This window comes from Fistularia commersonii, chromosome 21, assembly GCF_037954325.1.
Source record: "Fistularia commersonii isolate RoL2024-O1a breed Wild chromosome 21, RoL_Fcom_v1.0, whole genome shotgun sequence".
Taxonomy (NCBI): Eukaryota; Metazoa; Chordata; class Actinopteri; order Syngnathiformes; family Fistulariidae; genus Fistularia; species Fistularia commersonii.
In genome coordinates, this window is record NC_141304.1 from 15828616 (window position 1) to 15843841 (window position 15226).

Sequence of the window (15226 nt, forward strand, 5' to 3'; positions counted from 1 at the left end):
TGTGTGTGTGTGTGTGTGTGTGTGTGTGTGTGTGTGTGTGTGTGTGTGTGTGTGTGTGTGAGGGGTGGGGGGTGGGGGTCACATCTGTGCATCACGTCCTCATCGCGTCGCCCTCACCGTCACCGTGGGTTTTTATTTTTTGTCCACGTTGAAGTGGAACATCAGCGTTGGTTGTCACTCATCACTTTCTGTGTGTGTGTGTGTGTGTGTGTGTGTGTGTGTGTGTGTGTGTGTGTGTGTGTGTGTGTGTGTGTGTGTGGGCGGAGCTCTCGTATCCCGTAGCGCTCATGCTAGCTCCTCCGCCGGTGACTTCCTGTGCAGAAGTCAATGCCTGTTCTGGCCTCCTGGCGTGATGTTCTCCAGAGGTTCCATCCTTCTGCACGCTGGTCTTGGAACCTGCAGGCGTCTCAGCCGCCGGCTCCGCCCCGCCTTGGGCGTTCGGGTCCGTCGGACGTTTAGGACGCCGCCGGCGCTCCGATGAGGTCTCACTGCGAAGCGGTTGTGCTTCTGCTGCAGAATGACTTCCTGCCAGGCGGCCTCAGGACGACACACACTTCCTGTGTGAGGCCCGGCTCTGCTGACGTGATTGGCTGAGGCCTGAAAGGAGAACTCATTTGAACTTAGACACACACACACACACGGAGTAATGTTGATGCGCGTATCGACAGATAGTCCCACATTGATTGATAATCAATAGATTAACTGTATAATAATTGATTTATCGCCTGCACCGATGATCTGGCGGTCATGGCGGCGGCGCTGCAGGAGTCCGGCCACGTCTGGACAATGCAGGGTCTCCGAGTGGGACGAACCTGGAGGAACCCGCAGACACGGGAGAACATGGAGTCTCCACACCTGTGGGATCAAACCGCGGACCTTCTGGTCGTGGGTTGAAGCTCCGCCTCCTTCTCGGCCCGTGATGAACACACGGCGATCAAGGAGGGGAAACACAACACACATGACTTTCCATCTTGTTAAAGCTCGATTTGCCCTTTGAAGCAAATAGTCGGAATCTGTGAACACACACACACACACACACACACACACACACACACACACACACATACATAAATCTGTATGTATTTGAATTTATCTTTCTGAATTTTGTGGTGAATGAAAGGGACTTCAGTGTGAAAATAACCTTTCAAACAGCCGGAACCCGGAGACAACAACGCCTCCAACCCTCAGTCTGCCTACACTGGCTCGAAGATGTGTGTGTGTGTGTGTGTGTGTGTGTGTGTGTGTGTGGTGAAGGCAAAGTAGGGCCTTTTAGCGAAGCACCTCCTGGGTGAGTGTGGACAAGGAGCGCTGTGTGAATGAGTCTGATGTCACTGCAGGTCTTTGTGCTCTGTGCTGAGTGTGTGCACGCACACGCACGCACACACGTGCACGCACAAAGTCACACTGAGCGAGGGGAGAATCGCTGGATGCACGTGGTCGAAGACCCGGCTGCGTCTCTTTTGAGAGAGGGAAGGGGCGGCGAGGCTGACGGCGACGCATCACGCCTTTGAGATCCCTCCGCCAGGAGGAGGAGGAGGAGGAGGTGGAGACACGTGGAGGTGATGGACAAAGACCATGGAGGTGGAAGAGAGCAAACGTCTTGGATGGATTTTTTTTTTGCAGGAGCTTCCTATGTTTGTGTGTGTGTGTGTGTGTGTGTGTGTGTGTGTGTGTGTGTGCTTCATGGCTCACCATGCCTGTGTATGAATAATTTGGGCGCAGCTGCACGTGCTCGCCATATTCCTGTGGTGGGGGAGGTGGATGGATGGATGGATGGATGGATGGATGGATGGATGGATGGATGGATGGATGGAAGGATGGATGGATGGATGGATGGAAGGATGGAAGGATGGATGGAGGCTCTCAGGTGTCACGTCTAGACTGCAGACCGTGGATCCATTTGTTAAACCATCATCCAAACACGCATGAAGATGAGGCGTCTTTGTCCTTCCTCTCCTTGCATTTTAGCAATTATTGACTCTAGCACACACACACACACACACACACACACACACACACACACACACACACTCCCAAGCCACCCAGGATGCCTGCATCCCCGACGAACAGCCTCACCATGTCTGTCCTCCTTATTTTGGGAGTCATTCAAAATTCTTTATCCTCTTGAATTAAACTTTGACGGACATGTGTGTGTGTGTGTGTGTGTGTGTCTATCACAGTCACACCCCACATTGGGTGGCAGATTGCATTGTGTGTGTGCCTCAGCGGAGCTGCTGCCACTGTCTGCTGCAGAGAGATGAAACTGTGTGTGTGTGTGTGTGTGTATGTGTGTCCAGCTGGTCCATAATCACCCCATGCACTAAGTAGCTTAATCACTTCTGGAGTTTGTGTGTGTGTGTGTGTGTGTGTGTGTGTGTCCGGGGCTGTTTTTGCAGCGTTGCGCGCCGCCGTTGGTGCCAGACTTAAGAACAGAAGAATTAATCACATCATGAAGAACGGGCCGTCACGTATCCGGAGCCCGGAACAATCCGGGGTGTTCATTCTGCATTTTACTCAATCTATCTTTATTTGAATAAACGCCTCAATTAGTGGGACATTTTTAACCCCCTCCCTTCCCGTGACCTCGCCGGGGCCGGCTGTCGGGGAAACGCCGGAAAAGGAGGCTAATTTGAATCTCTCGTGCCGCCGCCCTCCCCTCCCCCCCCAGACAGGGACCGGGGGGGTCGGCAGAGGCCCCGGAGGGGGGGCCGGGCGGGGGATTGACCCAGAATTGGCTCCGATGATGCGGACCGATGCGGGGCAATGAAAGGGCCATCATGCGACCGATGGACGGCGCGCTGGTCTCGGACAGGAAGTGGCCTCGACCCCGAGCCCAAGGAAGGCCGGGCCACCCGGCGCCCTGGCACGCGTATTTATCGCACAAATGAGTAGAAGTCACAGTTCACGGGCGCAAACACACACACACACACACACACACACATTACATTACATTGCATTTGGCAGACGCTTCTATCCAAAGCAACTTACAATAGAGGACATAAGGACTGCAAATACACTTTCAAATACAAGATGCACAGGAAATATACAGAACGGTAAGCTTGGGTTAGTGAGGTTTTTTTTTTTTATGGACAGAGACACACAAACGTACACACACACACACACACACACACTGCATAGCCTAACTTGCTGCCTGACCCGATCTGGGGCATCAACGCAGTAAAAAGTCCTGAAAGAGAAACGTTTTTACCTGTTTCTTGAAGGTTGAGAGAGATGATGCTGGTCTTGTTGCTTCCGGAAGTTTGTTCCACCACTGAGGTAGTAGAACTGAGAACAGTTTGGCCTGAGATCGCTTAGAGCGAGCAGAAGGTACTGCTAGTAGGTTTGTATTAGAGGGACGCAGCTCTCTGCCGGGTACATAAGGTCTTATTATTTCGGTCAGATATGCTGGACCTGTTCCTGAGGTGGTTTTGAAGGCCAGGGTCAGGACCTTGTGCTTGATCCTGGCAGCTACTGGTATCCAGTGCAACTGGATACACAGAGTTAACGTACCTGCTATTGTTGGCATTAAAGAGGTCATCGGCCCGGTCCTCGATGGTCCCGTCAGACCTTTCAGGTTCCTTCTATTTTCAAAGTCCTCCATTGTTGCGCTCGACTATTTATTCTTCGTATTTCAAGGACCAGAAGACAAACAATGGGTCCTGATCGGTGCACATTGTTGAATCTCTTGTAAAAATAGGCTCCTGCTGGAGACGGCGAGCGTGGCGCTCCTTTCAGGCATTTGCTGAGGTGGTCGGCGTGGCTGGCGTGGCCGGCGTGGCCTTCTTCCAGACAATGTAGGCCAGCGGGTTCAGGAAACGCTCCCGTTAAGATCCGTGAACCAGTTCGCCGGCCAGGCGACGCGTCACGCTAACGGCCAGTCAGACCGATGAGCGCGGAGGAGCTGAGGCCGCCGGGGGGGCCGAGACCCTCCCGAGGCACCGGTGCGCAGACCCATGATCACACACACTCAGGCTGTTAGTGCAACCTCCCTGTCGTGTGTGTGTTTTTAACCGGAGTGTGTGTTGCCAAACTGGTAGCGCATGAAAGCGTGTTCCGCCATTCAGGGTCGATGCTTGTGTTTACAAAATATTCCAGTTAGGGGCGAGGAGGCGGAGTCTCTGGTGTGGAGTCTCCATGTTCTCCCTGTGTCTGCTTGGGGTTCCTCAGGGTTCTCCAGGTTCCTCCCACAGTCCAAACACATCCAGGAGCTTCGCGGAGACCCTGCATTGTCCAGGTTCTCCTCATTAGACCTCCATCTCCCGCTGCTTGTCCACCTGAGCCAATTGCATCCGAAGGCTTAGAAGGAACATGTTTCTGGAGCCTCATCACAGCTCGCCGTGCACGTGATTGCGCGTGTGCACACACACACTTGGCGGTGGCATTGCCGTCCTGCCGTGCCGACGGTCCCACGCAGGGCTGGAGGAAAAAAACAGGCGAGAGACTGAATCCCTGCTGCCTGGCCCGCTTCCATCAGACAGTATTTGTGTGTGTGTGTGTGTGTGTGTGTGTGTGTGTGTGTGTGTGTGTGTGTGTGTGTGTGTGTGTGTGTGTGTGTGTGTGTGTGTGTGTGTGTGTGTGTGCTGATTCTGCCATCATCCTCGGCGCACTCGTGGATGATTGGCGTGAGAGGGTGAGCGAGAGTGGATTGATGGAGCGGGACGGAGGGAGGGAGTAGGTGGTTTTATGGAATCAGAGAAGGCTGATGCAGAAGATCGATGGGGGGATTAAACGCCCGTCACTCAAAAACCAAACATGGCGTCTTTCTGCTCCAGGCTGCATCCGTTCCTCTTCAGCCGTGAGGTAGAAGAGTTGGATTTATTTATGGATCCCGAGCCTATAGAGCTTTCACACGGAGTTGTTTTCTCCCATTCACACTCCCACATACTGAGGGCCTTTCTAGTTGCTAAACAAGACCACCAGTAGCCTTTCGGGGAAGGCTACCTTACCTCAAGTGAAGCTGCCTGACCTCTGGTAAAGCCGCTACCTTACCTCTGATCAGGCTACCTTACCTCAAGTAAGGTAGCCTTACTCCAGGCGAGGTAGCTTTTCCCAAAGTAAGGTAGCCTTACCTTGGGAAAGGCTACCTTACTTGAGGTAAGGTAGCCTGAGGTAAGGTAGCGGCTTTACCAGAGGCCAGGTAGCTTTACTTGAGGTAAGGTAGCCTTCCCCGAGGTAAGGTAGCCTTCTCTGGGTACAGTAGCCGGTATGGTAGCCTTACCCGAGTTAGGAACCAGGGATCGAACCGCCAACCCTACAACTGGAGGGTCGCGCTGCTCCACCAGAAGTACTGCCATGAATTGCTTTGAAGACAACCACCAATGCTACTCTGAAGTAACGCAGGTATTTCATTGTACTTCAAGTGATAGTACTGATTGTCCTCTTGGGAGTACTGCAAGTAGTGCTGTAGAGTTTGAACGTACTTGTACTCATGCATGATGTAGGTCATATTGGCCAATTCCCGTTAGTTCCCAGGCGTTGTCATTTATCTTTAGCGCCACCTCTGTTTGCTTCCCACTTCTTCACTCTGGATCAGCTCCAAACCTTCTGTCACAGAGTGATAAAGGCCGCTGCCATGACGCTTCCAAAGGCAACCGCAAGGATTCCTTCTGCAAAGGAGACGAAGCAGAAGAAGGAACCCAGTGGTTCTGTGACATGAGAACCGATCTGCCCGCCGGGATATTTGCCGTAAATCAACTCCATATCCCTTTTCTTTTGGTGCATCTGCAATGCAATGAAGGAAACGATCTCCCTCCCCTCCTTTTATTCAAACCGGTATTATGGGATGTTGCTTTGCGCCCGTTGCTTTGCTTCTAATCTGAACTCTTTGGAGTCGCGCTGCGAGCGGCCGGAGCGGAACCAGATGGAGGGACGCCGCGCTCCCGTTTACGTAATCTCTGTTTGGATTGTTGCACGAGGTTAATCTCTCGCAGGGAGCGACGGCTCTGCCTGACAAACAAAGAACGGGGCTTATGACTGAGTTATGACCCAAACGTCTCGGGTTCTGGCCAAAGGGGCTCGATTAGATCTGATTATACCATCCGCGGCGCAGTCGCAGCGAGGTGCTTCTTGTTTTTGTGCTCGCTCCTCCTGTTACATCACCGTCTGCTTTTGATAAGACGAAGAAGAGAAAGAAGGCGACGTTAATCGGGGTGGATCCTGTCGGCCATCTTGTCCTCGGGTGGTCGCGCCAAGGTTTTCACGGTTAGCAGATAGCGTGTAAAGGTTCTGCCGCCGCAGGTGCGAAACCGCATTCTTTCACTTGTCCTTTCCATCTTTGGCCAGAGCCGAACTTAGCATACGTTTTACAAGAGTCCTAAGGACCTTTGGAGGTCTGCAGTGGTGAAGCCACTCCAGGGAGAACTTACAGAGGCGTACGTAGCCTCCGCACAGAGATGCTAGCTTGCCGCTTCAACCGCAGGCGTCGAGTTTGCGTGCCCACGTGTCCTTAAGCAGGAAGCTCCGGAAGGTGTGGTTAGCACCTTGTAGGATGTTCCTGTGTGAGCATATGAGCTCCGGTGTGAAGCCAGGAGACCATCTTCTGCTGACCCCCAACTCTGGTTTGGGTTCCATCCCGAGTTCTGCTGATCAGCCGCAGCCGCGACGCTAATGACATCTCGCCACAAAGCGGTCGTCTTCACCTCGAAGCTCATCTGGACCTCCTGTGTCCCTGCTGAGCTTCTTAGGGTCATTGATTCGGTTGCCATGGGTTACCGCCTTCACGTAACACACAGCCGTTTGTTATTGGGGAAACTGGAGAAGTGGACCGGCCAAACGCCCATCAGCTGCTTCCTCCTTCACCACTATCCTTTTTCTCTCTGGAGAAGGTGATGTTTGATGGACAGGTTGAGGAGAAGAGGGGGAGGACGAAGAAAACCCTTTGCAGGGATTAGTGTTATCGTGAGGAGAGGAAATGGAAGTGGGTCTCTGCTGCGTCTGCTTTTCAAGCTTTTGTTCACCTCCGGTGTTTTTGCTGGCAGCGAAGGGGCGGCGGTGGGGGGGCTGAGAAGCAGGCGGCGGCGTGAGGACACCTTCATGTTCATCCACGATAAGAAGGACGCGCGAGCCGGAGGAGAGCGGCCAGAAGCTCCGATGTTCAGGGAACGGCTCGCCGTTTCCCATAAATCAAGGTGGCGCTGGAGTAACGTGGCTTCCTGCGCTCGGCGTGTGGCACAACCAGGAAACACCATTCACTCCGGCTCTGCATAATGTGTGTGTGTGTGTGTGTGTGTGTGTGTGTGTGTGTGTGTGTGTGTGTGTGTGTGTGTGTGTGTGTGTGGTAGATCTTTCCCGAGTGTTTACATTAGGGAAATGAGCTCTCTGGCTCTCAGAGGCCTGTTGTTTGAAGGTTGAGTTAGCATGAACGCACAGTAACAACACACACACACACAGATCACACACACACACACACGCCAGGGTTGGACCGCCGCGGCCCTGGCGTGGTGGTCCAGGTTTTTGTGCAGGGTGGGCCTTCAGTGGAGATCCAGGCCAGGGATTCCTGACCGAGCAGGTGCTCTTTGGACCTCCTTCCAGATCCTGCACCGCTGCACATTGCAGGCAGGTTTGGCTGTTCCCACGGAAACAGGGCCTCGGTGAAGCAGCCAGAAACGGAAAACAAGCCTCTTGGTTGTTGTTAGCATTCCTGGCATGCACACGTGTGGAGAAGATACCGCAGCGCCATGAACACGCCTCCTCCTTCCACGCCGCTGAGGAAGAAGGGGTTAGTTAGTCCAGGTGAACGGTCACCAGGATGCTGCTCAGGTGCCTTCAACATCTCTGTTCCAGAACTGCCATCATTATGTTGCTTTTTTTTTTTTACACACAAGCTATTTCTTAGTGGACATGTGTGTGTGTGTGTGTGTGTGTGTTTGCTGTTCCAATCAATGCTATAGATTTAGCCTCTTCCTCCAGCTGAACCAAGATGGCCGATTGATTTATAGCCCCTCCATTTTTTACTCCCACTGGAGCTGTCATTGTTTTTGTTTCTCTTTCCCGAGTGTGTGTGTGTGTGTGTGTGTGTGTGTGTGTGTGGTCACTTTGCCATCACTGCTGCAGGCAGCTTGAAGGGGTCGTCAGTTCAGATGCTGCTCGCTGCTGAATCCAGTCCAAAGTCTCCTAATATCTTCCCATCCAATGACACCTTGAGCCAGAAAATGCTGCTGTCAGCTTCTGTGTATGTGTGTGTGTGTGTGTGTGTGTGTGTGTGTGTGTGTGTGTGTGGTTGTGTTGCCGCGCCATGAAGCTCAGCATCCACCGGGGATTGTTGTGCGTCTGGTGGGTGTGGTTCTCCATGCATGCGAGACGGGAACCATGTGCAAATTGGAAACAGTGCAGTTTTTTTTTTGTTGGAGCTGGCTGTGAAAGCAGCATGTGTTCGAGGAATGAGTGTCCGTCCTTGTGACGAGCTCGCCTCCCTCCCAACCTCCCCTCCCTGCAGCAGCGCGGCGGGATCGGGGATTTCTTTCGCTCCTTTACGACTGCTCATAATGTGTGTGTCTTTGTTAGGGCGGTCTCGGGGAGGAAGGGGGGGAGTTTGCCGCCGGCTCATCGTGTTTTCTGCTTTTTAAAAAGATCACCTCCCCGCCGCGTCCACCTTCCGACGGACCCGCCGCTCCACGACGAGCCTCCCGGCGTCAGCAGATGTTTACGTGTCCTGCGGCGGCTCACCGATCGGTAGCCGCTATCGACCGGCTAGCTTACCTTTTGGCCTTACGGCGTCGCACCGGCAGCGCCGGAGGTTCTGGGCGAAGGCTCATCGCCGCCCAGGTCTCTGCTGGAGAACGACACAAAGATGGAATGCGCTTTCAAAGAAAGCGGCGGTCTGTGCCGCCATTAACGGCATGGGGACGCCATGGTGTCTCCCCTCGCCGCTCGCGCTCACTGCGCAACACTGCCCCCGCAGGACTTCTGTGGTACTGCAGGCACGTGTGGCTCGGACAGGCAACCTTCGGCAACCTTCACCGCTCAAAGGGACGTTCGGAGACGTTTTCCTAAACTCACGCAAGGCACAACCCTTTTGAAATGTGAAATGAGTTAATACGGCATGGTTATTTGGCAGAGGGGTGACTTCTGAATAACAACTACTGGTACTTTGGATTTTCGGTTATTGAACTGTAATTTATGTAAGTCGCTTTGGATAAAAGTGTTTGCTAAATAACTGTAATGTAATGTCATTTTTTTTTTTTTTTTTTTGCCTTTGTGCGATGTATAAACAAAATGTGTTGCATTTTTTTAAAACGATGAACAACTGCAGAGAAAACGAAATTATGTTTCTGCACTCAACAAAACATTTTGTACTCTGAAAAAAAGAAGTTGGATTGAAGTTTACTTTTAAGCCAAATACTCAATATCTATTGAAGTCCTTCTTGTATTCATTAAAAAAAAGCTGAACTTAAATGATCCACCGGCAGGAAACCAGAAATGCCGTCCTCTTTCTGCGCGCCGTCATCTTTTTACTGGTGCGTGCAGTCGCTTCGTAAGAGCAACAAAAATATTTTAACATGTTTTATTGAGATGTTACAAGATTGCCATCATCTTCACATTCAAAAAATTACATTTAAATTCAAAAGGAGCTCCTAGAGGACGAGCGGGATGAGACAGGAAGTGAAAGCAGCGGACGGACAGGCGGCTCCGCCCCCATGCAGAGAGAGAGCAACTCTGATTGGTTGATGAGATTGATTGACAGCAATGGGAGCTTTCAAAGCAGCAAAGGAAAATTGGCGCGTCCAGAAACTAACAAGAAACCGCCCGCTACCACTCTCATTTGTGTGAATTGATGAATTGCAAGTTGTCACCAGAACACACCCGTGTGTGTGTGTTTGGATTTGTGTGTGTGTGTGTGTGTGTGTGTGTGTGTCTCAATCCAGGAGTCTCTCAGTTTGATTAAAAACAAAGTTCTGGGCCTAGCTCGCGGATGAAACTGCAACTTTGCAACTGCTACCTTTGCATCAGGCGGCGATAAGTGGCAGCGTGATTTGCCTGGCTTTGCATTGTGTGCCGTACGACACGACTGCACACGTCAGCGCTGAACCCGCACACACACACACACATACACACACACTCACACACACACACACACATGTGGATGCCTTGCTAAAGGGCGTTTGATGTTGCAGGAGAAGCGGCGCTAATCCCTTTATTCAAGGCTTTGAATTGTGACTCACGAGGACTGTGAGATGGTCTGGTCCTGATCTTCTCGTTCCTTCCATGAATGTCTTCTTTTAATCCACGGGCCGTTTCTGCGGTTTCTTACGTAAATGCCGTCCCCGGGGTTCCTCCTGGATTTGCGGCCCCCGTCTTCTCCGAGCGGCGTTCAAACCCCCGACACCCGAGCGCCCCCTCGATCCACATCCGTAAAAACCCGCTGTTTCCCCCCCTCTTCTCCGTCAGGATCCGTCCTCAGATGGCCAAGGAGAAGATCGAGGGTTGCCACGTGTGCACGCTGGTCACGCCCGGCGAGCCTCAGGTCCTCCTGGGGAAGGACAAGGCCTTCACCTACGACTATGTTTTCGACGTGGACTCGGAGCAGCAGAGCATCTACCAGGCCTGCGTGTACAAGCTGATCGAGGGCTGCTTCGACGGTTACAACGCCACTGTGTTTGCCTACGGCCAGGTGTGTGTCACACACACACACATACACACACACACACACACACACAAACACACACACCCTGCCAGCCTTAACGCAACAAAGTTGTTCTCCTCAACTGAAATGTCACAGCATTAATAAATGAGATGAAGCCAGAAGGAATATCGTGTCCCGTGACGGGCGGCGCCGCCGAGCCGTGGTCGGAACCCGAAGCTAGAAGGTCTCTGATTGGACGGCTTGTGCGTGGAGCTTCCACGTTCTCCCCGTGTCTGCGCGGGGTTCCTCCCGGTTCTCCGGGTTCCTCCCGCAGTCCAAACGCACGCAGGAGCTTCGCTGGAGATCCTCGCCGGTCCAGATGTGCGAATGATGTGTCGTATGCGGGCCTGTGATTGGTCCAGGGTGAAGCCAGCCTCTCAGCCAATCACAGCGGGGGTTAGCCGCAGGACAAGCTGCATTGATAATGAATGACGGCGGATGAGCGCGGTGAAAGGTGGCGTGGATGACGACGTGAGGTTTGCGTGAACTGTGTTTCCAGACGGGCTCGGGGAAGACCTACACCATGGGCACGGGCTTCGACGTGAGCCTGAGCCAGCCGGAGCAGGGCATCATCCCCAGGGCCGTCCAGCAGCTCTTCCAGGGCATCCAGGCCCGCCGGCGCCACGCGCAGGACGCCGGCGTGCAGCCGCCCGAGTTCAAAGTCACCGCACAGTTTCTGGAGGTAAAACCCCACCGCGCCAACTTGTGTGTGTGTGTGTGTGTGTGTGTGTGTGTGTGTGTTTGTGTGTGAGCGGCCTGGTAACTCGAACCAGATGGGACAAAATGGGGGAATAAGAGAATGCGGCCCCCCTCCACACACACACACACACACACACACACACACAGAGGAAGTGACACCCCGATGACAGATGGGCAGGAATGTCTGCTGTGTTTTGTCCTGATTAACGGCGGCCATTGATGTCTGAGGGTGAGAGGGTGAGGTCCTGCAAGGTGTTACGAAATGTCATTATTTTCTTGTTTTCTAATATTAAGATCGTCTGTAAGTGCAGAATAGCAGTGTGTACCAGTGTGTGTGTTGTGTTTGGAGTCAGAAGGTTATCTGTGTTGATGGTAAACAGACGTGTGTGTTTGGGTTTGACCTCCGGAGGTCATCCGGTGTAAATCAGAAGCAGATCCGAGGAGCCCCCCCTGATCGCCGCCCCTGGTCTGTTGCAGCTCTACAACGAGGAGATCCTGGACCTGTTCGACGGAGCCAGAGACCCCGAGAGCCGGAGCAGGAAGTCCAACATCAGGATCCACGAGGACGGCAGCGGAAGCATCTACACCACCGGGGTCACCTCCAGGCTGGTGCACTCCGAGGAGGAGGTGGGCGTCTCGCCGTCCGTGCGCGGAAGCTTCAGATCTCCTCAGAGCTCCTCGCGTCCTGGAGAGATCCCGTGGAGAGAGTGGAGAGCTGGTGCCATGTTGCCATGGCAACAACTAAAGGCTTAAAAAAAAAAAAAAACAGCTAAAAATAATGTCCTGAACGTTAATTAACCCCTGCTCCAAAATTAACTCAAAAACTTCATGCTGCGGATGAAGGTCTCCAAAGTGTTTGGCCCCGCTGATGGTCCAGGTGTGTGTGTGTGTGCGTGTGTGTGTGTGTGTGTGTGTGTGTGTGAGCTTATACATGATCTGCTTCAACCCATCAACTGTCTGAAGGCTAAAAAAGAAATGTCCTGAATGTTAATTAACCCCCGCTTCACAATGACCTCCATGCCGTGGATGAAGATCTCCAAAGCGTACCTTCTGCGTGGCCCTGCTGGCGGTCCAGGCGAGGACCCGGCAGACATCTCCTCACCGGAGCCCATCCGGCAGAAGTTAATGAGGCCGAGGAGAGCGTGAAATGTGAAAATCCGTCAGACGGCGGCGGCGGCGAGGCGAGGCGAGGCGAGCGTGATGGACGTTTCCGTGGCAGCGATGAGAGAAACCTGTCAAAACAGGATGAGGGAGCAAATAGACACGTGGAGGCGATGGAGTCTGCAGAGGGAGGGGAATCAGCTGATCTGTGTGTGTGCGTGTGTGTGTGTGTGTGTGTGTGTGTTGCAGCTGCTGCAGTGTCTGAAGCTGGGCGCTCTTTCCCGCACCACGGCCAGCACCCAGATGAACGCCCAGAGCTCCCGCTCCCACGCCATCTTCACCATCCACCTCTGTCAGATGAGGGTCTGCCAGCAGACGCAGCTCTTGGTAAGTGTGTGTGTGTGTGTGTGTGTGTGTGTGTGTGTGTGTGTGTGTGAGATCATCCTCCTGCTTTTGGACATGCAGCTTCAGGTTTCTATCTGCTGTGTGTTCCCAGAACGGAGGAGGGGAGGGCGGCGAGGTGAACGGCGTGGCCCCCGGCGCCGTGTCCCCCGGCGCCATGGCCCAGCCCGAGTACGAAGCCCTGATGGCCAAGTTCCACTTTGTGGACCTGGCAGGTTCTGAGAGGCTCAAACGTACAGGAGCTACTGGAGAGAGGGCAAGAGAGGGCATCTCCATTAACTGTGGCCTGGTGAGTGTGTGTGTGTGTGTGTGTGTGTGTGTGTGTGAGAGCTTATTAGATCACTGATGCACTCTAGAGGAAGGGTCACAGCAGGATGTTCTTCCTTTGGCGTCTGCAGCTCCTCAAGATCTTCTCACCAGAGTTTGAAGAAAATCTGCAAAAAGAAAAAAGATGGTTTATTTTATATATAACACATAAACGTCTTCCCGCATGGCGTTTGGAGCCAATCTAGGCTCTTCTTCTGATGCTTACCAGATAACAAACATGTTACCGCCATTTTCTTTTTGAGCGCCTCTTAGTAGATTTATCATATTAACATTTTAACCCTATAACATCTTCACCATTTTTCAAGAGCCTGAGAAACCAATACTTTTTTCCACATATGTACAGATACGGAGACTAAAAACACTCTTGATCGAAGGGCTTCAGCACACAGTATGAAATATAGAGTATAAGACAACAATAAGATAAGACATATACATGGAGGGGAGGAGGAATTAGACATATATGTATATATATATTTTTTTTTACAACATATATATATGTTGTATATAATATATAACGTATATAACATATGTAACATGTACCTTTGTCATATATGTATATATATATACACATATATATATTTTTTTACAACATATATATGTTGTATATAATATATAACATATATAACATATGTAACATATGTACCTTTGTCATATATGTATATATATATACACACATATATATTTTCACAACATATATATATGCTGTATATACTATATAATGTATATAACATATGTAACATATGTACCTTTGTCATATATGTGTATATATATATATACACATTTACATTTTCACAACATATATATATATGTTGTATATACTATATAATGTATATAACATATATAACATATGTACCTTTGTCATATATGTGTATATATATATACACATATATATTTTACAACATATATATATGTTGAATATAATATATAACGTATATAACATATATAACATATGTACCTTTGTCATATATGTGTATATATATATATACATATATTTTTTACAACATATATATATATGTTGGATATAATATATAACGTATATAACATATATAACATAAAGATATATATATGTGTGTGTGTGTATACGTCTATTCATATTGACTGCATCCCACGAGTCCTGTTTTAACTCCTCTGTCTATTTAATCTTTCCTGGTGTCCCTTCATTTGCATCCTGCTTATTTTTGTCATGGTTTTTCTCACTCTATTTCTGTTCTTATCCTTGTTTCTGTCATCTCGGTCGTCTATTCTCACCCTTGCCTTCTTTTGTTATTTTCCATTCTGTCGTCTTATCCGATCCTTGCTGGTCACTCTGCTATCTATTTATTCGTGATTGTCTTCTGCTGTCTTTTAATTGTCCCTTTATTTATATTTGTTTATGTTGTTTAGTTTTGGTTGTTTATTTTCACCCTTAGTGTTTTTTTGTTGTTGTTTTTTCCTTCAGTTGTCCATTCTTATCCTCAACGTTGTTGTTGTTGTTTCTGCTGTCTATCTATTTGTAAATGTCTTTTATCTTATTTTATCTTAACTTATCCATATGCATATTTATTGATCCTGGCATTGATCAAATTTCCCCCTAAGTGATATTATCCAATCTAATACATGATCGGCTTCTGGCCCTTTGTTTCTTTTACGTCAAACACGTAACGAAATTATGAAACGCGTTTCTCGTCAATCACTAAATAGGTATGTGTGTGTGTGTGTGTGTGTGTGTGTGTGTGTGTGTGTGTGTGTGTGTGTGTGTGTGTGTGTGTGTGTGTGTGTGTGTGTGTGTGTGTGTGTGTGTTGCAGCTGGCTCTGGGAAACGTGATCAGCGCTTTAGGAGACCAGACCAAGAAGGGAGGCCACGTCCCCTACAGGGACTCCAAGCTGACTCGGCTCCTCCAGGACTCCCTGGGAGGAAACAGGTACCTGGACGGGTTCCGGTCTGATCTTCACAGCTGTCCATCCGTCCAGCTCCCCGATCTTCTGGTTGCACCCTGAGGTGTTCCCAGCGCAGAGTCATAGTCCTCCATCTCCTGGTGGACCGTGTCTGGAACATCTCACCCACCAGATGGAGCTTCCTCCAGCAGCAGTGGCTCC

General features: G+C 50.7%; 1 protein-coding gene across 2 annotated transcripts in view; it reads left to right on the top strand.

The window, feature by feature from the left end:
* Positions 1–15226, top strand: part of kif21b (kinesin family member 21B) — a 45424-nt gene that overhangs the window by 3637 nt on the left and 26561 nt on the right. For both annotated transcript variants that reach the window (XM_086168673.1, XM_086168674.1), the window contains exons 2-7: positions 10387–10609; positions 11121–11303; positions 11798–11947; positions 12671–12808; positions 12918–13112; positions 14936–15051. In XM_086168673.1, the coding sequence (XP_086024799.1) occupies positions 10387–10609; positions 11121–11303; positions 11798–11947; positions 12671–12808; positions 12918–13112; positions 14936–15051 (1005 nt within the window). The remainder of the gene's footprint in view (positions 1–10386; positions 10610–11120; positions 11304–11797; positions 11948–12670; positions 12809–12917; positions 13113–14935; positions 15052–15226) is intronic.